The sequence below is a fragment of the Meles meles genome, chromosome 10 (genome assembly GCF_922984935.1).
Source record: "Meles meles chromosome 10, mMelMel3.1 paternal haplotype, whole genome shotgun sequence".
In the NCBI taxonomy this organism is placed as follows: Eukaryota; Metazoa; Chordata; class Mammalia; order Carnivora; family Mustelidae; genus Meles; species Meles meles.
Genome location: NC_060075.1, coordinates 3,207,412 through 3,229,904, shown reverse-complemented (window position 1 = coordinate 3,229,904; position 22,493 = coordinate 3,207,412). Strand labels below are relative to the sequence as shown.

At 61.0% G+C, this 22,493-nt stretch overlaps 1 protein-coding gene across 4 annotated transcripts in view; it reads left to right on the top strand.

Annotated features, from left to right (window-relative positions):
• DPP6 (dipeptidyl peptidase like 6) overlaps nucleotides 1–22,493 on the top strand; it is an 864,911-nt gene that overhangs the window by 839,972 nt on the left and 2,446 nt on the right. For all 4 annotated transcript variants that reach the window (XM_046020968.1, XM_046020970.1, XM_046020967.1 and 1 more), the window contains exons 18-25: nucleotides 3,576–3,674; nucleotides 8,025–8,094; nucleotides 9,516–9,710; nucleotides 15,138–15,192; nucleotides 17,898–18,009; nucleotides 20,030–20,088; nucleotides 20,829–20,901; nucleotides 20,988–21,061. In XM_046020968.1, coding sequence (XP_045876924.1) covers nucleotides 3,576–3,674; nucleotides 8,025–8,094; nucleotides 9,516–9,710; nucleotides 15,138–15,192; nucleotides 17,898–18,009; nucleotides 20,030–20,088; nucleotides 20,829–20,901; nucleotides 20,988–21,061 — 737 coding nt within the window. The remainder of the gene's footprint in view (nucleotides 1–3,575; nucleotides 3,675–8,024; nucleotides 8,095–9,515; nucleotides 9,711–15,137; nucleotides 15,193–17,897; nucleotides 18,010–20,029; nucleotides 20,089–20,828; nucleotides 20,902–20,987; nucleotides 21,062–22,493) is intronic.

Below are 22,493 nucleotides of genomic sequence, written 5' to 3'. Positions count from 1 at the left end.
GTGGGCCACGGCGGAGGCGGCCCCTCTGAGCCGGCCCGCGCGCCTGCCGATCTGATAATAGCTAATTCCGCCAAATACTAGACGGGGCTCACATTTAATTAAGGAGGCCATTTGTATGCTCCCGACAGGAGGTCCCCGCGGCCGTGAAGTCCAAAGAAGAGTCCTTCGGGAACACGCCAGTCTTCTCTTATTTCCTCAGCTGAGCTCCTGCCTTCTTTGAATGCAATTATGGGAACAAATAAAATGGCTTAACTCAACTCCCCCGTGGGCCAGCCAGCTCTCTGCTGATAAAACCAGCTGTGTGGGCAATCATTAAATGAGAAATCTAATATTTAACTAAATTTAATAGTCTGTTGCTCTGGAGCCTCTGTGAAGGGTGGGATTTCCGGGCAGAGGCGAGCTATTCAGACGGAGTCCACGGGGTCTGTGCTCCGTTTGAATGTCACGTGTTCCCCGCTCGGAGCCGGAGCTCCGGGGTCCGGGAGTGGGACGGCCGTTCCCGCGGCGAGCGCGTGTTCTGCGTAACTCCAGGCAAGCTGAGCTCAGTGGGGAGCAAAACCACACTGCAACCTACGTGTGAAATTCCTCCTTCAGGATCGGCGTTAGAGGTTGCCGAGTGATGTCAGAAATACCGGATCCAAACGCGCGCACGGCGAGAGGAGCATGATATCCCGTGAGAGGCTCTGTAGGTTCTTCTGTTTCGGAAGCCGGTGGTCCAGGCTGGCCTCGCCACCAGCAGACGTCCCCAGCGGAGACTGTGGCCCACCTTTGTTCCCGTTAGTGCCTGCTAATTGCCCTCGTCCACTTGACCCACGTGTGTACACTTGGCCTAGAAGGATGGCGGGCTCTCCGATGACCCCGGGAGACCTAAGCGCTGGCTCCGCAGGGAGCACCGGTCTGGGCAGCGTCCGTGAATTGCATCCTGATCCGGGCGTTAACTTGGTATTAATCGCATTTGTCATGAGTCCTTCCAGCGCCGTACACTTACCCATCGGAGTAATGAAGTGTGCTTTGGTCCTGTTGGCGGGGGGTCGGGGGAAGCCTCCGATGGCATCAACTCCAACTGCTCGAGAGGCCTGGAACACGCAGGAGGAACCCCCCACCCCACCCAGGACCTCGCAGCTTCCTGTCCAGCGGAGGCCCTCTTGGGGCCATCGAGCAGGGGTCATGGGGACACAGGGAGAAAGACTGGGGTGGAAACCCAGACTCGGCTTCAGGGGAGATAACGTCATTTCTGGAGTATGGATTGGATTTCCACGTCTACTCAGGTGACTAGAAACTCGTGCGGTTTGTCTCTGGGATGGGACTGAGCACTGAGGCCTTGGGTGCTGGAGGTCAGGGAAAGGCAGTCGGGCAAATGACCACAACACTTACAGTTGTGTTCAGAGGGGGTACCCAAGCTGGGCTTCTATCTGTGGATGTCATGTTTGGCCTGAGGGGGGAGCCAGCAAAGAAAGTTCTAGTCATGGGGATCAGTGACTGTGCCAAGGTCCTGTGGCAGCAGAGACTTGGGAAAATGTGATTTTCCTCCCCTCTGCAGAGCTGCCTTCTAGACTTCCTGCCCTACCATTGGGACAAGCACACAATAAGGAATAGTCCCTGTCTCACCAACCAGCTCCTCTCTCCTGACACTGCCCACCCACAACGCAGTTAAAGGGCACTAAATGAGATTTACTTATTTATTATTTTAGAGAGAGAACGAGAGAGCACAGCAGGGAGGGAGGGGCAGGGAGAGAGAGAGAATCTCCACCTAGCACAGAGCCAGATGTGGGGCTCGATCTCACCTCCCTGAGATCAGGACTTGGGCCAAAATCAAGAATCGGACGCTCAACAAATTGAGCCCCCCGGGCACCCCACGGATAAGGGCATTTAGACTCAGCAAAAGTGAGTGCTCTGTGGGCTCTCCAAGGAGTCCAGGGGGGTGTGGGGCAGGCCAAGGGGCACCCCCACCACCCTGGGCCAGCGCCCCTGCCCCAACTTGTGTGCGTGACCGCGAGGTACATGACCTCTCTCAGCCACATCTCCAGGTCTCAGAGTTCAGGTCGTCTGCCTGGACCTCCCGGTACATCCCTCGCAGATACAGTGTCCGAACCCACTGTCCACAAAGGACACCGTCTCTTGTCTGCCACATGATGTCCAGAATCTTCCACGGTTTGGGTCTGGCTTAAGGTTTTTTTTTATTTTTAACTCTCCCTATTTGAAAACAGACGTTACCGTTTCCCCCCTCCCCTTTTCATCAAAGCTTAATTTTCAAATACGGGTCCAGCAACTTGTAAGACACTTTTGGTTTTGTCTGTTTGCTCATCACTGTTCTGGAACTATCCCTGTGCACGGGCGGCCGCAGGACTTTGCCGGCCCCGCTCACAGACAGGCCTTCGGGTCCCCAGTGGTTGCGTGTCCTTCAGAGAAAACCACTCAGTGGCCAAGTCTCCTGACTCTGGGCCGTACCGGGCCTCCAGGCGCCGTCATGGAGTCACTGAGGGTCTGTTGTTCTGAAAGGGAGTTGTCACGGAAGCGTCCCCGTTCCCGGAGCGGCTTGTGGTGTGAGTCCACTCGGGAAGGTACTCATGAGTGTTTCCGAGCTATTTCAGGAGCCGGAGCTGGAGATTTCCGTTCCTAGTGGACCACGTGGGCTCAGCATGAGAAAGGAGAAGGGAGCCCGGGGGGCTTTTGTTAGGAGCAGATGGTGACGGAGGAGGAGGGGCCTTCGCAGCAGGACATCGGTGAAGCGGGCTGACGAGGGGCGTCCGTGCTCCTGGGGAGCCACCGCCGGGCCCCCTGCCCGTGGGGACCCAGCCCAGGCTATGCCGTCTCCTGCTAATTTGGAGGCGAAGGGCCGGTCCCACAGTGCTGTACCCTGCGGCCCACATGGCTTTAGGGCCAGCTGGTAGGGTCGTCCAGATTAGGGTGCCCTAAACCAGATCACGCTGTGAGTCGGATAAGAGATCTGAATCCGCTTTTCCTGCAAACTTTGAACGAAGAGCACCCTCCGGCCTGCACCCTCCTTGCCTTCCGTGGTTACTGTGGCCACTGGGTTTGGAGTCATCTGTCCTAGCAGATAAGTGATGTTGGTTTTCTGAAACCAGCAGTTTGGGGATGAAACAAACCCGGACCGGGACGCCTGGGGAGCTCAGTCGGTGAAGCCTCTGCCTTTGGCTCAGGTCATGATCCCAGGGTCCTGGGATCGAGCCCCGTATCGGGCTCCCTGCTCAGCAGGGAACCTGATTCTCCTTGCTGATTCTCCCTGCTTATGCTCTCTCTCTCTCTCTCTCTCAAATAAATAAAATCTTTAAAAATACCCAGACCTGTACATGTGAGTGAGTGATGCCGTGGGAACGACAGCCTACGGGCGGTGGAGGGTCTCCCTGAGGCGGTGGAAAGAATCCTCCATCTGCCCAAGCCCCTGACCTGAGGACAGGGCGTCCCCCTTGTCTCAGTTTCCTGGTCTGCACAAAAGAAATAACAACCATCCCTCCGGGCCTGACGTAGGAAATCGCGGGCTGACCCGCAGGAAAGCCCGTGGCTTCAGTAAGCGATCGCTGAGTCTGAATGTGTCATTTTTCTTTTTCTCTCAGAAATGTTTGATCTAGAAACCAACGAGCGTGTACAGAAGGCCGTTCGTGACCGACAGATGCCCAAAGTGGAATACAGGAAGGTCGAGGTCGACGATTACAGTAAGTGCCGCGGTGGCCTCCTGTGAGGGGAAGCCCGGCTGCGGCCGGGGACTGCTGTGCCCTGAGGCTCCCCCGCGCCCCACTGCCCGGCCTCCGGCTGGAAATGCTTCCCAGTCCACGTGGGGGGGGGGGGGACTCGGGCGGGGCTCGTGGGGGAACGCATCGCCCTGGGCCTCCTGTGCTCAGAACCAAACACCCCTAGGGCAACAGACCAAAAAACCAGGGGAGCATGGATTTCTGTCCTCAAGAGCTGACAGAAAATAAGGTCCCAGGCCGAAATTCTCTCCTTTGGGGGGAAGAAGTCATGAAGCATCCAGAGGAAACATCCTTCCTCTGGAAATTTCTTTTCTGTTCATCTGATTTCCTGCTTCATCGTCTAAGCTCTCGGTGATGATCACGGGCCGAGGAGGCGTCCTTGCGACTGGAGAGATGGTCCCACGAAGACTGGCGTGCCGTCCCACCTCAGAGCACCCAGCACTTTGTGTCCCTCTTGTGTCCCTCTTTGTCTCGAGCTGTCCCTCCTCTTTACGAGCACGGGTGCTGTGCTGGATGCCCGGACCCCTGGCCGCAAGCGGACTCCTGTCTCCAGGAGGGAAACAGAGTCCTCACAGCCTCACTCCCCCTCTCTAGAGAGGGCCGCCCCGGTCAACCCAGCCCACCCCGGCAGCCTCACTGCCTGCCAGATGTTTGCCCTTGGAAGCCCCATGTACACGACGTCCCCAAACACGTCTGTCTTTCCCCCAGAGCTCTGTCCCTGCTTTGGGGGACAGCACCCTTCTCTCAACAAGGTAGGCCCAACCTTCGTTCAGCTCCGTCCACCCATCACTCTGTTGTCAAATGGCTTTCCTGTCCTGGGCTGACTCGGCCGGACTGACCGTCCCTGCTGGAGCGCTTTGTTGAAGACGCGTAGGTCACCAGGGGTCGACGGAGAGGGTTGAGATGGAGCAGTGACTCTGAACTGCAGGGGTGCGGGCTGGGGTCGTGGTGCCCCTGCCTGTGTTGGCCGCCCTGGCCCATCCCTGGAGGCTCCTTCCCTGCCTGCTCCCTCACAGAGGGACAGGGGCTCCTCACCTGGGCCAGCAGGCCCACGGGCATTATTAAGCTTCCCCTTGTAAGAAGAAACACAGCGACTTGACTGTCTGGGACCTCCCAAGGTCAGGAGCCCAGGCTGACCCCCATGAAGAGAAGCAGAATGACCCAGACAGCGCATAGGGCAGAGAAATGGCCCAGGCGTTCAGGACAGCACGAGTGGACTGGCGTCACCTGAAGGGTCCCAGGAAGGTGGGACCAGGACGGGGTCCTCGGAGCGGGCTCTGCAGTGGCCGCAGGAGGGAGTGTGCGTCCAGGAGGGAGCCGCACGAGCCGGCGCTCACTGAGCGGAGAGTCAGGAGGCTGACCTCGGCTCACAGCCTGGGGGAGAGTCCCACGTGTCAGTGGACCCACAGGGACCGCTCACGCAGAAGCACCTTCAGTCCGTCCCTAGGCTGCTGGCCGGAACACCCGGTCCTGTCAGCGGCCCTGCGGAGTCTGTATCAGAGCCGGTCTCCACGGTGCTGGAGACGAGGTGCGGGTACGCACTCACTTCTGAAAATCAAGGAATTCGGTGCGGGCCAAATCCTGGCCCCTGCCTCTGGGCCCCGAGGCTTTCTCTTTTAAAAGGCCCCAAAGAGGATCCTTCTGACGGGGAGACGATGAAGGAGATGAACGGGGAAGGGTCTGGGGGCGGGAGAAGAAACGAACCTGAAAACCACACATTTGCCCCCGCCGGGAGATGCGGTGAGGGCCCTGGGGGTCTCTTCCCACAGGCGCAAGGGTCCCTCCCGCCACCTCCCTGCCCGCTGAGTTTCTCCTGGGTCTCCACGTGACGCTCAGATGCCACGGGAGCCGCTCGGCCGGGAGCCCCGGGCAGCTTTGGGCGCCCAGGGAGCAGCAGGCCCAGCGGGGGGGTGCCCCGGCAGCGGGGGGGCCCAGCGGAAGGCGTTCATGGAAGCGGAAGGCCCCACAGGGGCCGTCCAGGGAGCCGCAGGCCCAGCGTGGGCGCCCAGGCAGGCTGACTGGCGAGAGCGAGAAGAGCAGCGAACCAAAAGGACATAGACACTCAGACCACACTGTGCACAGACGCCGCCGTCGGGCTCAGGGAAACGGCCGAGCTGAAAATGAGGGGGCAGGAAGGTCACAAGACCGGGCAGAGCACGAGGACACAGGAGCCGCGGGAATCCCAGCTCTGATGGCGATCGGGAGACACAGGGACACACCAGAAGAAGCACGGGCGTGTGGCCCGGGGTACACCAGCTCCCGATGGATTCCCCCGAGTCTCTGCTTGTTCGTCTTAAATCCCACCCCTGCCCCTGCTGCTCCATGAAGAGAGCCACGCTGGGCAGATCAGGGGAACCCCCACCTGGAGGGCCCGTCAGGGACACCGCCTACCCCCGGAGCAGGTCCGAGGGAAATCCGGGTGGCCCGCACAGAGCGCAGCTAGGCAGGGTCCACACGGACCTTGGCGTCCAGTTACTCAGAACAGACTCCAATTCGTGAGAACCTTAAACAAACTGCGTGTTTCCTGGTGCCATTGTCTTCTGTAGGGAAGCACCAAAAGGCAGGAGAACAGGATGATTTTAAATTCCTAGGGGGTGGGTGAATGATGGAGGGAGGGAGAGAAGGAAGGACGAAAGGACGGCTGAGTGAACAAGCCATTTCCACACTTTGGTTCCGACCCCGGTCACCGCCCAGGTCTAGCTACAGAACTCGAGACGGACTCCAACACTTCTAGGCCCCAGTGTGACATGACAGCGGGCATCTCTTCATTCACACCCATTCCCACTGCGCACCACAGGGCCCTTGCACAGGCTGTGCGGCCGGCCTGGAGGCCCTCCGTGGTTAGACTTCAACGGCCTGCCCCACCCCCAACCCCAGCGGTACCTTTTCCGGAACATTCCGTCTCATTTTCCCATGTCCATTGCTTCCTATCGCAGCCAATGAAGCCAGATCATATTTCTGTACAAAATTCTTCCTCCTCTTCTGGGCCCACTGCCCTCCTTCTTTACACCAGTCCACACACGGCTGTCCCAGCAGTTTCCCAAACCCTAACACCATCCCCTCCAAAAATGCAGACAAAGACCTTTAGAAACAAACCATCAAGTCTCCCACCCCGCCATTGGAGTTCCTTCCCGTGCGCGGTGTCCTGGCTGGGTGGGTGGGAATGCAGGCGCCAGGAAAGCAGGCGTGTGCGGGGACTGCCCCCTGAATGTCACCCCCTGGGGCCACAGTCTGCAAGACGTGCTCCTCCCGACCTGTCCGGTTATATTTTGTTTTTTCATGTCATGCCACCAGAGGCCCAGGCTTGCCTTCGGGAAGCAGTCGGTCTTCAGGAAGGGCTCCCGGCCCTGGATGGAGCCAGTGTGGCCGAGGTCGCCCGCGGGCTCATCAGCGGCAGGGAGAGCCCAGACCATGTTTTATGGATGTGTCATGATAAAGTCGAACGCCTGCCTCTTTGACCCAGTTTGCAAGCCATTACCATTCAGCCGGAATCCGTAATGAGAGCCTGGTGGGAGCCGGCGGCGGCTGAGCCGCCCCCAAGCCTGGGATGTATCCGTCGTGATCGTGGTGAAAAGGCTCCTAATTCCAATGTAATTGCTAATCTGGGCTGTAGTTAACGTCAATAAACAATCTCTAACTTGTGCAGGAAGGTGTGTTGGCGGGGAGGGGGACAGAAGAAGAAGAAGAAGAGCCCCTCCCTCCCACACTGGGTCCGCGGCTGCGGGGCCAGGATCTGACGGAGCTCGCGCCGCAGCCTCTCGCCTCCGGCCTCGCTGTCCCCTGGCGGTGGCTTTGCGGGCAGTCAGGTGGCCGGCACCAACCTGCACGCGGCGAAGCTGCCTCAGCTCCCAGCCTCGCCCTCTGGGCGACCGCCCGTGCCCTGCTCTCATCCCGTCCCCATCCCCGTGGCCCCCCGATGTCCGTCCCCACTCAACTGCGGATCTCGGCATCACTGTGGGTAGAGACGTGGCGCCCTTGGGATTTCATTTCTCCCAGCCTGGAATCCGGCTGTGGACAAGGGTTTACGGCCTTCCAGGCTTTTCCGGGTTTCGGCGCCCTGTTTGCAAGCTTGGACTTAAGCTTCGGCTGGAGAAGCTCAGCGTCGAGGTGGCTGGGCCATTTGCCTGAGGTCACTCAGCAGGCCAGAGTCGCCAAGATAAACGTCAGGGCCAGCCCGGGGCTGTAGGGGACACCCCCAAGTCCCCTCCAGAGTGTCCTTTTCCCGGGGCCTCCGTGGCACTCCATGGCCAGCACCCCTTCCTTCCCGGGGCGCGCTGCCCCTGACGTGCCGCCCTGTGTTCTGTTTGTGCCTAGACTTGCCCGTCCAGATCCTCAAGCCGGCGACCTTCACCGACACCGCCCACTACCCCTTGCTGCTGGTGGTGTGAGTACCGTCGCCGCCCCCTCAGGCTGCTTGCCTGGGGACCCGGTGACGTCCACTCTTGAGAGAAAGACGTGCGTGAGGAGGGAGGTTGGGAAGCACATCGGGAGGCGGGCCAGGCCGCCCGCAGCAGTCAGGGCCCCCGACGACCAAAGGCAGGGGGACCCATACCCCTCGCCGTGGTCTGCTCGTGGTCCGAGACCCGAGGCAGGTCTTCCTGGGCGGGCGGCGCCACCGTGGCTGTGAACAGGCCCCGCCGGGCCGGGCCAGGGAGGCTGGGCTGGGAGCCCCGACGGGACGCGACGTGGAGGCCCCGAGCCACAGTCCCGCAGGAGGCGCAGGCTGAGTGAAGGGTTCACGCGGGCACACCGGGCACGCGGACGGGTTTTTAAGGGCAGACGCCACCCAGGTGGTGCGACACGTCCTCTCTTTGCCTCTGTGTGTGCTCTCTCGGGGCGTGGAGCACGCGGGGGGCTGAGCTCAGCCATGGCCTCCTGGGAGCCGCCCTCACACTCTTCCCGGAAGGCGGTGGGGGCAGAGCCGTGGTGGCCGCGGTGTCGCAGGACCGCGGGGGAAGCTCGCGCCTGAGTGTGCGTCGCAGCACCTGACCGAGCCGGCTCCTGGGCCCCGGGCTTGGACCCCCCGCAGCCAACGGCGTCGCCACGGAGCTGCCCCCGGCTTAGACTCCAGGGTCGGGTCCGTCTGCTGTGACCCCGCTCCCCTCACTGGGCAGGCTTAGCACTGGGCCGACAGTCACACGCGTGCCTCACACATGCCCCTCACACGCCCCACTCGCACACTCGTATACACCCTTCACGCACTCCCCTCACACAACCTTCACACACATCCCACACCCTTCACAGCCCTCGCACACATACAGCTCACACACCCCTTCCACATACACGTCTATGCACTCCTCACACACCTGTCACACACACGCCTCACACACAACACACACCCACACCCCCTTCACACACACCTCACGTATACCTTGACACACTTCACACGCCCCTCCCACCCCCACACCCCTCACACACCCATCACACGTAGTCACACGGACTTCACGCACATCTCACACACACACGGCCCCTCGCCCTCACGCCCTCGGTCCCTGGGGAAAACCAGGAGGGCGGGGGCAGCGGGAGCTGTCCCCTCCGTGGGCCGGGCCGGCCAGCGTGCCCTGTGGACGGGCTCTCGGAGCGGGCGGCCGCCCGTTGCTGTTGCTGGGGAGAGGCTTTCGTCCCCCCTGCTCGTCCCGGTCCGACCAAGAGGGAGAAGACTTTGGGAGCGTCGCCCGCGCCCCAGTGTGGCGCCCGGGTCCCCATCCTGGCCGGCCAGTCACCCCTGCACGGGGGACCCGGGGGACGCGGGCGTCCGTGGGGCCGGTGGCTCGCCGCAGACCAAGGCCGCGGGCTCTCTTGCAGGGACGGCGCCCCGGGCAGCCAGAGCGTGGCCGAGAGGTTCGCCGTGACCTGGGAAACGGTGCTGGTGAGCAGCCACGGCGCCGTGGTGGTCAAGTGTGACGGCCGCGGCAGCGGCTTCCGGGGGACCAAGCTCCTGCACGAGGTGGGGCGGAGGCTGGGCGCCCTGGAGGAGAAGGACCAGATGGAGGCCGTGCGGTGAGGACCCCCGGGGCACCGGCGGGAGGGGCGGGGGGGACCCTGGTCGTGGGGCTGCTCGGCGCACAGGACCCCCACAATCGGCTCACACTCACAGCACTCCGCGGGCGATTCCAAGGCGGCCTTGGGGGGAAGCTTCTAGTAACATTCTCCCGAGACTCTGAACACTGGTTTCCGCCAGCCAGGGAGCTCGTGTGTTGACGAAAACAAGGTGCCGAGCCTGTGGGTGGGACGGGCTTGGCTCCGCAGCGCCGTGGTCGCAGGCACACACACACACACACACGTGCACGCACACACACACGTGCACGCACACACATGTCTCTGCCATTCATCACAAGGGAGAGGGCGGGGAGGCTGGGAAGACGGGAAACGGGGGTGGGGGACAACAGGAGTGGGACAGAGGAAAGGATCCTGGCACCCAGGGGGTCGCTCAGAAAAGCCTGCTCGGCGCCAAGGCGTGGCCCGTCCTTGTCTCGTGACGCCGCACATGCTGGCCGCTGAGCAGAGACCAGCAGAGGACAGAAGGAGGCTGAGCACCAGGGGACAGATGCTCAAAACGACGGGAGTTTCGTTGTCGCCCTGGAAAAAAAAGAGTCTGTTCCCGGCCAGCGCCGGCCTTCACGCCCTGCGGGCAGGGAGGCTTTCGTGGTCTGCTGGCCTGTGGACTGTGGCGCGGACATGACGCAACCGCCGAGAGATGTTGCCGAACTGCTCGGCCGGTCAGCAGGCTTGTGTCCGGGGAACGACGGGAGGGGGCCCACGGAATGGGGCCTCTGGTGACGACAGCCGTCTTCCCTGTGAAGAGGGGTGTGGGACGCTGGCCCCCAGGCACGTGGACGGGGTGGGACCCGGCGTGCAGACGACAAATGCTTGTTCCCTGGAGGGATGCGAGGAAGCGTGCTGTCCCGGCCCCACTCTTGCCGCGGCTCCGTGCTCTGCACGTCGGAAACATTTCACCTTCCTGACTTGTGACATTGTTTCTGAAAAGGTCAGCGGCCCCTGTGTGGGCTCAGTTAGGTCATTTTAAGTGGGTGAAATGGCGAGTGAGCGAAGGAATGGTCCTCTCTGTTCAAGGGCATTGTGAGCTGGTTGAGGACAGACGAGGCGATGTGCCCAGGGCCTTGTCAGAAAATACAGGGGAGGGGAAGCTTCTGGCGACCGATGGCCGGAGAAGGCGTATCTGTTAAGGTGCTTTTGCCTGGGAGCTAACACACAGGCAGACGAAGTCAAACATGCTTTTGTTTTTTTGTTTTTGTTTTTGTTTTTAAGATTTTATTTATTTATTTGACAGACAGAGATCACAAGCAGGCAGAGAGGCAGACAGAGAGAGAGGGGGAAGCAGGCTCCCTGCTGAGCAGAGAGCCCGATGCGGGGCTCGATCCCAGGACCCTGAGATCATGACCTGAGCCAAAAGCAGAGGCTTAACCCTCTGAGCCACCCAGGTGCCCCCAAACATGCTTTTGAAATAAGGAACTATATGGGCTCTGGAAGTCCGGAGAGATGGGAGGCATTGGGGTTCAGCCATACCACCCAAAACCCAGGCTCTCTCCGTCGCTCTGCTCAGCCAGCCTTCACGGCCCCCTCCAGAGCCGATGCTCCTCCTGCTCCCAGGATGGCTGCCAGGAGCACCTTGGTCCGAGCTTCTTCATTCACCTCTGGCAGGTGGGGGAGGGAGCCATTTCCAGAAACTTCCAGAAAAGAAGGGAGGAGCTTCCCCAGAAGCAACCACCAAACCCCCCCTTACATGCCCCTGATCAGTCCAGAATCCAGGACCCATGACTGGCCAGAAAGGTGTGGGCTGTCGCCCTGAGACCTAGGGGGCCCCCCATACACCTGGGAGCAGGAGAAGAAAGGTGGACAGTAGGGCTCTAGGGTTCTGTGTGGAAGGGGGAGGACAAGGTGGAGGCCAGGTCAGCAGCCAGCAGTGTCCGCCAAGGAAGGCTTCTTAGGAGAAGGGCAGGGGTCCCGTCGGGACTTGGGTGTGGGGGTGGGGCTTCCATCGGTGGCCACGGGGCTTGTGCTGCTAGAAGGAGGCAAAGCCTTCCTCCCTCGGTGCCCCTCCTCGCCCGCCCCGCTCTGCCGGGCCCTGTGGAGCGTAGGGCACAGAGCGCCTCGCCCCAGAGGCCCAGGCGGAAGGATGCAGTGTCCTTCAGGCACACCTGCAGCCCGCGCCCCTGCAGGGGCTTGGCTGGGTCTGGTCGCTCCCTCCGAGCACGGGAACGAGAGAGCAAAGGGTTGCTTCACACTCACGGCGTTTTCTAAACGTAAGGAGTGGATCTGGCCATCTGTTCAGAAAACAAGGCAGAACCTGTTCTGGAAAGACAGTAAATAGCGTCAACGGTTAGGCCACCGAGGCTTGCAAACACGAGGACTCATAAACCATTGAAAACCTTGCAGCCTTCTTAAGACGTGCGGGAGACTGAGGTCCCGATGTCTCAAGCCACAGAGCACTCGACCAAGCTTTATTTAGGGTCTGGGCCTCTGTGTTTTCATTTCAGAGAGAAATAGCCCAGTTTCATCAGAAGTTTGAGAAACCAGCCCCTGTGTGACTGTCCCATCCGCTTCCGCCGCCATGCCTTTGTCCCGAGAGCGCTGGGTCGGCAGCCTCACGGGGCTAGGCCCCCCGTCCCCGTCACACAGAGCAGGACAGAGGCGCTGGCCGTGTTTCCCTCCCACCCTCACTGGCTCCTCTTTCTTGCCAAATCAGGCCCGGGCCGTGAGCTTCCCCCACGCTGAGGGTGCTGTGGCACCTGGGCCAGCTCGGGTCCCCAAGAAGGGTGCCTGGGTCGGCTTAGCTGGAGGGTTGGGCGGGGCCGTCTGTGAAGGACACCAGGGCGCGAGTGACATAGGCTGCAGGGGACGCTGCCACCGTGCGGGGCGGCGAGGGGACGAGGGACGGGGCACCAGATGGGAAGGGGGTCTCCCGGGGGCAGCCAGGCTCTAGAGGTTCCACCAGGGCGATGGGGAGCCCGTTGCCAAGAGAGCCAGTGGAGGACCCCACGCCAGGCCACCGAGGCCTCGCTGTAGGGCCCCGCTGTGCTCGGTGGCCGGGAGCACGGCTTAGGTGGCGCAGACACGGTGCAGGTTTCTCTGACCCTGGCCCCCGCCTGCAGTTCCACGTGGCCCCACGAACAGTCCTGCTCACCCAGGACCTTGTGCCGCCGCCCATGAGATGTTCTCCTGACCTCGGTCTCGCCCATGCCGACCAGCTCCTGGCTTCCCCGAGGCCGCCTCAGCGGTGGCCACGCCAGTCAGCGTGCAGGCCTCCCGTCACACCGCGTCCCCGTGCTAGCCCCCTTCCGTAACAGACCGCGCTTCCAGAGGGCCGGAGCCCTGTCCCCCCGGGGCCTCTGCAGACCAGCGTGGAGCCGATCTCAGGACGGGCTCCGTAAAGATAAGCACATGATGGACTCATCTCGGCTCTTGCTGTCCTCAGGCCGCCCCAGCAATACCAAGTGTCCCCGCATGTGAAATCGGGCTCTCCTTGATCTTGGGGTTCGGCTGTTCACCAGAAGGCAAGTCACCATGTGGGAATTGCTTGGTTTGTCGGCGAAAATACAGGTCCAAGATGACAAAAGTAGTTGATGTGGGAGAAACAACCACCTTGGAAGATTCCGGAGTACCCTGTCGATGGGGGTCCGTACCAAGATTGCTGGCATTGACGTCAGGAAGTGAGTCGCTCAGTTATCAGAGGAAGGGGTTGCAGAAGGCCCACGGTTCTGCGGACTTGGAGGGCTGGAAGGCTATTTCACAAGTTGGAATGGAGCCCGTCGTGGTGCGCATGCCTCACTCCTGACTCTGTGGTCCCCACAGACCGTCCCTTGGCTTTGTTCCTTGTCCCTTGGCTTTGCAGACACGTGACTGTAATCTTCCTTCTTTATGGCGTTCCTCCTGGGTCTCTGGATCTTTCCTCTTTTAAGGACACCAGTCGCACCAGACCAAGGGCACAGACTTTAACCTCATCTTAACTACCTACATCTGATGGCCTTATTTCCAAACACGGTCTTGCTCTGAGGTTTTGGGGGTTGGGACTTGACCGTAATTTTCGGAGTTTAACCCATAACCACTGTGGAAATCAACAACAACAGAGTCCCTTGCCCTACTCCTGCTCCCTCCCCCCAGGCCTGTCCAGCAGAGGCCACCACACCCCGCCCTCCGTGGGCCGGAGCACAGTTGTCATTGCTGCGTGAGCTCCCCTCTCGTGCCGTCTTGCGGGGCAGGTGAGGACTTAGCCATTCTGCACCCCGACCGTGTCTCATTAGATCGGTATTTGGGGGCGAAGGACCACCGGGGACGCGGCTCACTACGGACCAGGTTGCCCACCTCGTCCCCACGGTCGTCGGCATCTGTTCGTTCTGGAAGTGTTGCTCCGTCTTTCTCTTGAGACTCTTTCTCTGGACCTACTCGTGGCACCTCCCACTCGTTCCCGAATCTCGCTCGCGCTCCTGTGAGCACTTCTGCTCAAGCACAGAATCATTCTCGTGATCCGCCGATTCCAACCTTCTCTTTCCCGCTTCTGTGGGGCTGGCGGCCTCTAGGCCCAACTTCTGACGTTCTTTCACGACCTTCCTCCATCAGGAAAGTCGGGGACAGCGTTGCTCCAAGCTGGGGGGGAAGGGCTGGTCCTTCAAGTGTTGGCTCTGAGGACGTGGTGCCCAGAGCGTTCGGCTCAGTTCCGGCCTGGGAGGGCAGCTGTCCGGGAAGGGACGGCTCCCGCCAATCAGCACGACTCAGAAGACAGAAGCAAGGGGATAATCAGCGGGGTGCGGGAATGGGGGGACGGGGCTGTACGGGGTGGAGGAGGGCGTACACATGGAGGGAAGAAACTTGTAGAGACCCAGGAAGCAGCTGGTCATCGGCCAGCAGGTGGCAAGACGCCCACTGCCGAATTAGAGTCCAGAAACCAAAGGTTCCTGCCATTTTGTGCGGAAACAAGGGATGCCAGAGGTGAGTGGTAAGAGGCTGGCAAGGGTAAGGCAGGACCCAGGCAGCGCCAGCAGGGCCATCGAGCCCCTAGAGTCCAAGGCAGGAAGCACAAGGCATCCCCCCCGCGGGAGTTGGGGACAAAGGACACGGCAGGTGCAGTGAGAGCCGGGTGCCTGACTCCAAGCCCCTTAGCACAGAGCCAGGGTCTGCTCTCCAGGCAGATCCCGGAGGACCCTCCCAGAGTGTGGGGCGGCTGGGAGTCCCGCGGTCCAATTGAGGAGCAGATGGTGGCAGAGGACAGGGACCCCACCACCTGGTCTCCGGAACGGCCCAGACTGCTCCGCATTCCCGGCTCTGGGTCGGCAAGTCGGAGGGACCCGGACCCTTCTCGCCTGGGCTCTTTGAGGCCTTCGGTGTAGACTTACTGCCCGTGTCCGTGTGCTAGGAAAGGCCATAAACCATGGGCGCGCTCACTCTCCCCTTTCTGCTTTGGCCTTGCAGGATGATGCTGAAGGAGCCGCACATTGACAAGACGCGCGTGGCCGTGTTTGGGAAGGTGAGCCCGCACTGAGCTTGGTCGGGGCACCCCCGCCCTGCCCCCATCCGAGAGCCCTGCCCAGCCCCCCACCCAGCCCTGGCCGGATTTGTCCGGAAGGTCTCTGGTCTCGTGCCGTGAGAGCGACGGCTCTGCTAAAAGCAAGAGGCTGGACGCTGACGGATCCCAGCAAGGGGGCCCTCCCTCGACCCGCTCAGGTCTCAGAGTTTCTGTCTCCGTACGGGCAAGGAAAGAATGGGAAGCCAGATCCTGCGAGAGCACTCCGTTAGGTCCCTAACCCCTTTCTTACGGAAGCCGCGGTGCCTGGTGTGGTACCCCGGGAAGCAAGGGCGGGCAGGGGTCTTTATTTCTGTGTATCTCCATGAGCAGGGGCCACATTAATTTTCGGGTTTGCCGACACGGAAGGAGGAGAGGAGGGGGTTCCATTCCGCAGGGCAGCCCACGGCCACGGGCTGGAGGCCCAGGGCTGCGAGTCAGATCCATGGGGGCACCTGGTGTCACCTGGGCACACGTCCCCCACCTCCATTCTTAGCTTGAATCCGTGGCCTCTTGATCGCAAGGGAGTGAGGCACGGAGGGACGGGAACAGACCCAGCTTCCCTCCGGGAGCGCGATCCGAGCACAGGTCACCTCGCAGTGACCTCATGGCGGGTGGAGGCTTGAAGATAAAATCCTGAGACGACCTCTTAGGTCATCGCCCCTGAACCTCCACACCCAGCGTTCTCAGAGGGCAGCGTACGTTTGGGACGTGGTGACCCCAGACGGCCTCCTGGGGCCCCTCCAGAGGTGAGGCAGCAGAGGGAGGCCCGATGGCTTCTCTCCAGGCTCAGGGACAGACCAGAGCATGGGCGCAGAGTCCTAGAGGCTCCGTCCCTGCTGGCGGGACCACTCAGTGCCTGGGAGGGGCTCGGAGCCACTGGGATCATTCGTAAGTGTGACTTTGGGTGTCAGTGTTTGTCACCCCGCTGTACCCACACGGGACGGGCGGATGGCCGGGCCAGGCCAAGGCAGGGACCCTCGGCCTGGGCCCGTCTCTGGTCAGTGCTCGCTCCTCCTCAAACACACCCGTAGCCTTTCCAGACCGGCCTCTGTCACCTGGTAGCTTACGTCCCAGGTCTCGCGGCTCGAGCTCTCGTTACTTCTCAGCACAGAATAACGTGCCAGGAACAGCGCCTGTGCGGACACTCGGCCACTCCCAGGTTGGGGCAGTTGTGAGTGGAGCTGGTGTGACCCTCCAGGCACAGGTCTTTGTGTGCGTGCAAGTTCAGCTCCTTTGAATAAATGCCGAGGAGGGTGGTGGCTGGATCACATGGTAGAGTCCGTCCCGTTTTATAAGACACCGCCACACTGTCTCCGACGGGGCTGCCCCATCGGCGTCCGCGCCGGCCGGGAGTGAGGGACCTGGTGCCCCCCAGCCCGCCGGCGTGTGGGGCCGTCAGCCCACGGGTCTTTGGAAACGGGTGGTGCAATGGCGTGCGAGGACGTCCCGGTTCCGTTGACGATGACGATCATGAACCAGGAGGTAAAAAGATGCTTTCATTGCCGTGAAGACGGGATAACCCTGTTCTGTGGAAGGGACGGTGTGAAATGGTGATGAACTCGCACAGTCTGAGAGTCAGCTCTGCCGCGAGGCTGCCGCGGCGCGGCCTGCCCCGTCGTCTGCGTCAGGCCGTGGCTTCTGCTCACTCGGCCCCCAACCCCCAGCAGACACACGTGCACGCGCACACCAGCACACGCGTGCACACCCAGCACACACATACACACCCCAGTACACACACTCGTGTACACACTCACACACACCCCAGCACACACACTCCCATGCATACACTTATGCACACACCCCAGCACATACAAACGCACACACGCCTGTGAACGCACAAATAGGCACGTGCACACAGTCCCATACACACATGAGCACACACATGCCTACGCACACGCACACCAGTACACGCTCCCACGCACACACACAACATCTTCAACAGCCCCCAGCCCCCAGGAGGACACACCTGGTTCCCTTGCGGCTCTGCTCCTGCCCCTTCCCGCGTTTGCTCCTCACAGCTTCCCCTCCGCGTCGGGGGAGGGAGCACCTGAGCCCACCGGGTTGAGAAGTAACGAGAGCTCGAGCCACGAGACCCGGGACGTAAGCTACCAGGTGACAGAGGTGCCCATGGCCGATCCCTGGTCAGGCTGTGCCCTCTCTGGACGGCCCGGGTGAAGCAGGAGTCTTGCTCTCAGCCCCGAGCTTAGGGCAGACAGGGCTTGAAGGAGCTGCCCGTGTCCCACGCCCACAGGGATGCCTGTCTCCGCACACGCTGACGTGAGCATCCTGGCAGACCGGTACCCGAGCCCTCTGGCGCAGGCTCCTCGTCGACCCTCCGTCAAGGTCACCCCGAGGGGCTTGGCTCCGCTGGAGGCGGAAAGGCAGCACACGCAGCAGGGAAAGGCTGACTTGGAAGGGCTCGATGAGACTCTGGTGCGCACAGAGCCTGTTTCGGCCCCCCGCCACGGCTGCCCTCCGTCATCTGTGCGCCTGAGGCCGTGCGTCCCGTGTATCAAGCTGGGATGGAGTTTGCCTTTCATCTTCTTTACTCTAACAGAAATGATGCGACGGCGGTGCCGAGTCGCTGACCTCGCTGACCTCACATCTGCGCGGGTCCCACGAGCGTCCCTGACGTTCCACCCGCTCACCCCCTTTCTCTCTCGCAGGACTACGGCGGGTATCTGAGCACCTACCTCCTCCCTGCGAAGGGGGAAAACCAGGCTCAGGTGTTCACCTGTGGTGCTGCTCTCTCTCCGATCACGGACTTCAGGCTCTACGGTAAGGGTCGCGTGGGGCCACCGACCCGGCCCCCTGCTCCCCTCTCACCGCGCTCCCACCTCCTGGCCCCACTCCGCACACCCGTCGCCACGGGGAGGCCACCAGGGGCCGGGCGGCTGACGAGTGACCCGGAGAGAAGCCGGGGCAGGGGAGGGAGGGCTTCAGGTCACGCGTTAGATGAAAGGGGTCATCCCGCCGATGCCTGTGTGTCTCATTCCCGACACAGGAGACCCGGAGCTAGACCCTGGCATGGGGAGCCCCCGCTGGAGCAGCAGCCTTGCGGGCGTGCTGGCGGGAAGGGGCTGGCTGCCGTCCCGCCGGGGCCGCATCCCTGCTGTCCCCAGAATCTGGGCAGGGGCACTGCTCGGGCTCTGTGTCTGGGGCCTGCGGCTGTCTAGGCAGGGATTCCCCGAGGAGGGCCGTGGGGGGGGGGTGGCTGAAGGGACGGCCACCTGGTGGCGATCCCGTGGAGGCCTGACAGCTGAGCAGCACTCAGCCTGCGTCCGCCCTCCTCCCGGGGTGCAGGTGGTATGTGGCCCACACCTTGCCTGGCGAACAGGCCGGAGGCAGAGGCCTGGGGTGGGGCGTCAGGATGGCAGACCGGGCGACCGGACACTGGGCAGGCCTCCCGCATGTAGGAACCGGACCTCGGCCAGGCACCACCGTGGCGCTTTGGGTGCAGTTTCGGGACTCGAGGCTTCCCACACTCTCCTGGTCAGCCGGCCCCTTTGTCTCCTTGTGGATGCTTTGGTGACATTTGCCCGTTTTTATTTTTTATTTTTATTTTCATTTTTTCATGCTTTTTTTTAAAAACACGTGGCGAGGTGTTCCTTATGGGCTTTGAGAACTGGCTGGCAGGATGAGGCTGCAGGGAGGCCGGGCCGTGAAGCCCAGCCACACTGCACAAAGCAGCCCGATTAACGGGATCAGAAATGGAGAGGGCTTCTCGTCGCTGCTCTGCCAAGGGAACAGGACCCTGGCCACACCCGGCCCTGGACCCCAGCTCGGCACCTCGGGCGCCACAGGGTCCAGCAGCGCCAGCCCCCCGCCTCCTGCAGCCTGAGCGCTCACAGAAGACGCGCTGACTTTCACGAAGCGCTCTCATGCACGCTTCACCTTACAGTCCTGTAAGAACTCCTCTCGTTCAGCGTTTTAATAATTTAAAACTAATTTTCCCACGGGAAGACACGTAGCCCATTTTGTCTTTTTTAAATTCAGTGAGACTTAAAGTTTTAATTTTTAAAAAATATTTTATTTATTTATTTGACAGAGACAGAGAGATCCCAAGTAGGCAGAGAGGCAGGCAGAGTGGGGGGGGGGGAGCAGGCTCCCTGCTGAGCAGAGAGCCCGATGCGGGGTTCGATCCCAGGACCCTGAGATCATGACCTGAGCTGAAGGCAGAGGCTTTAACCCACTGAGCCACCCAGGCGCCCCTTAAAATTTTTATCATGCTATTTCAAATCTGCCTGATTTGAGTGCACATGAATGTACCATCTGCACCTTGATTGGTCCCAGTGCTGCAGGCAGGGGTCCTGCCCGGTCTCCTCCCCTTACTCCAGGATGCAGAAGCCTCTGGAGCTCCTTCCATCCCGACTGTACTGACTAGGTGGACGGACACCGGCCCCTCACCCAGAACCTGGACCCGGAGCCAGGGTTTCGGCGAGAACAGGACATGTCTCGTCTTTAAAAAAGAAAAAAAGGCAAATGTGGATGAAAATCTGCTCTTTAGGATTTGTCTTTCCTACATGTTGAAAACAAAGCCGGGGGGCGGGGAGGGCTGTTACCCTCTTTATTGAGGCTTCAGAGGAATGGTTTCGTTGATCGAGGTTTGGTCTGTTGCTTAAACCCGACCACCAACTCCAGCGTGTCCGAGCGCTAGTGCGGTGCTGTCTGCTTCCCCGGGCAAAGACCCGCAGGTTGAGGGTGTCTTAGAAGCAGACATCTGCCCTGCAAGGGGGCGCCCCCGCGTCTGGGGCTCTGCGCGACCCCGGGTAACCTGCCTTCCTCTGCCTGTGTCCAGCGTCCGCATTTTCCGAGAGGTACCTGGGTCTGCACGGACTTGACAACAGGGCGTACGAGGTACGTGTGGGCGCCCGGGCCGCCCGGCGGGATGGGGTCGGGTGAGATCGGTCCCGTCCCTCTGGCGCCTGGCCCAGCTCTGGGACCCACACTGCCTCCCCGGGCCCACTGTGTCCTCCGTCTCCCCCACCAGACTCACTCTGAGAAGACCCTCCTCCAGGCTGTGAGCCAAGGGGACCGGGGCCTCCCCCGGGTCCGTCCGGTTTCCCTCTGGCACCCGAGGGGCGAGGACGGGAGTTAGGGAAGTCTTCCAACGGCCAGAGGGTCTGTCCCAGGGTCCACATTCGTTGGGCACAGATGACTGCCAGTCCTCTTCCCCAAGGCTGGCTCCATTTGGGGGAAAATAAGCCATCGGCTGGGCAACAGGAAGTCCCCTGAGGCCACCTGCTCCTTCATGGCCACAGAACGGGCAGTGCGGGTGTCCCGTGCGATGCTTTGGCGGCAGGTGGTGGCCACACTTCTGCCCCCGGGGATGGGGGGTGGCTTGGTTTCAGGGCCGGGATCCGTGCACAGACTGTCCGGCCAGGCGTCCTCCCCCGGTGGCTGAAACGGCTCCCGTGCCCCCTTCCCGCCCACCCCTTCCTCCTCCACGCGGGCGCCCCGCAGGGCACCCGGAAGCCCCCAGCCCTCCCGAGACTGGCCCCAGGGCCCCCAGCTACCTTCTCAGTCAGGGGTCCAGGAGGAGCCTCTGACCAGCAGCGAGGCCCACTAACCCTGTCTCCTTGCCCCCGTGCGTGCAGATGACCAAGGTGACGCACCGCGTGTCAGCCCTGGAGGGACAGCAGTTTCTGATCATTCACGCAACCGCGGACGGTAAGGGCCAAGGATGCCACGGCTCAGCGTCGCCTTCAGGTTGTTAGGGGACTAACCGGGCCTTTCCTCTCTGTTTTTTTTAACAGAAAAAATCCATTTCCAGCACACGGCAGAACTCATTACACAGCTAATTAAGGGGAAGGCTAATTACAGCTTACAGGTACGGTATTTGCGCGTCTCCGCTCCGCACTCGGAGAGACGCATTCCTTCCGTGGAAAAGGAACCGACGGGTTTTCAGTTAGTCCCGTTCCTGCAGACACACCCATCACAGCGGTCCTGGCCGGGCAGGGCGCGGCGGCCAGACGAATGAGCGCGCTTCTCGTCTCCAGTAATTGGTGATGATGGTTCCGTCTTGCCCTCGAGCCCTGTGCGAGGCCGGTTAGAACTCCACCGACCCCCTCCTCTGGGCAACGAGTGAGGCCAAAACGGCCACACACCACCACAGGGAGGCTGCAGGGGGCCCTGGCGGGTTGGAGGGGCTGTTGTCCCAGCACGGGTGTGAGCAGCCTCCTGGGGAGGTGGGGGCTTTCCATGTGCAGGTCCTGAGCCTTCTCCACCAGCGTCCCTCTGGACAGCAACACACGCTTACTGAGTTCTCGAAGAATGTTCCAGAATCTTCTGTGGCTGAGCAGCCGTTAGAGGGCTGCCCTTCCCGCGAAACAAACTCACAGGCTTGTTTTCACGGGCATCAAATACTGACCCAGCTGCTCACGTCTGCGCTGCTTCTAGAATCATCTTCCGTTTCCTTCCTGACCATGGGTTCCCTTGGCAAAACATGTCTTATCCCGATGGCCTTTTCAGGAGATAAATGGGAAATTTCGCCCACTAGGCACCCCCTGGCACAGACAGCTGCCTGCCTTCTGTCCTGAGCCCGTGGCCTTCCCACACCACTGCTTTGGAGGGTCACATGACGGCTGGGCCAGGCAGGGGAGCTTCCGGCCGGGCAGGGTTTGGCCTGAGTGTTGATGAATGGGGAAAGGAAGGACGTGGTTCATGTTAGCTTTGAGTTTGCTTCCGAAAGTGTTCAGATCATGGTAAGGTTGAGAGCCGCCACGGTATTGTTAAATACATTCTAGACACATAATAATACAGCTGTGGAAGGTCGAAGGGTGAGTCTCCGTGTGTTAACATGGGTCACTCCCCATGGCGCAGACCGAGCTCAATCAGCAAGGTTTTGAGCAAGAGGCATCGCAGACCACGCTTGGGACAATAAAAGGGACCCCAGCCCAGTGCCATGCCTGCAGGCACGGCAGATGTCTGCACAGACACACAGCGAGTTGGTAGCCGTGACCAACTCCAGGGAAGGGCATAGGGCATGGGGACCGAGAGCGGGAGAGATGTACACCCTTCCTTGTGTCTTTTTGTACTACAGACATTTTAAAGTCTGTGAAAGAGCCCCATTCCATCATTTATAAGTACTCTGAAATACTCCAGACATGGAGGAAGGCAGCATTACAAACGCTGGGGGCAGCCTGGCGTCATGGAAAGAGCGTGGGCTTCCCCATCCATTAGACTTGGCTTTGAGTCCCTGTCGGAATGGGTACCTTTGTGTGGAAACGCTGCAGCACCCCTAGGGGACAGGAGGCGTCATT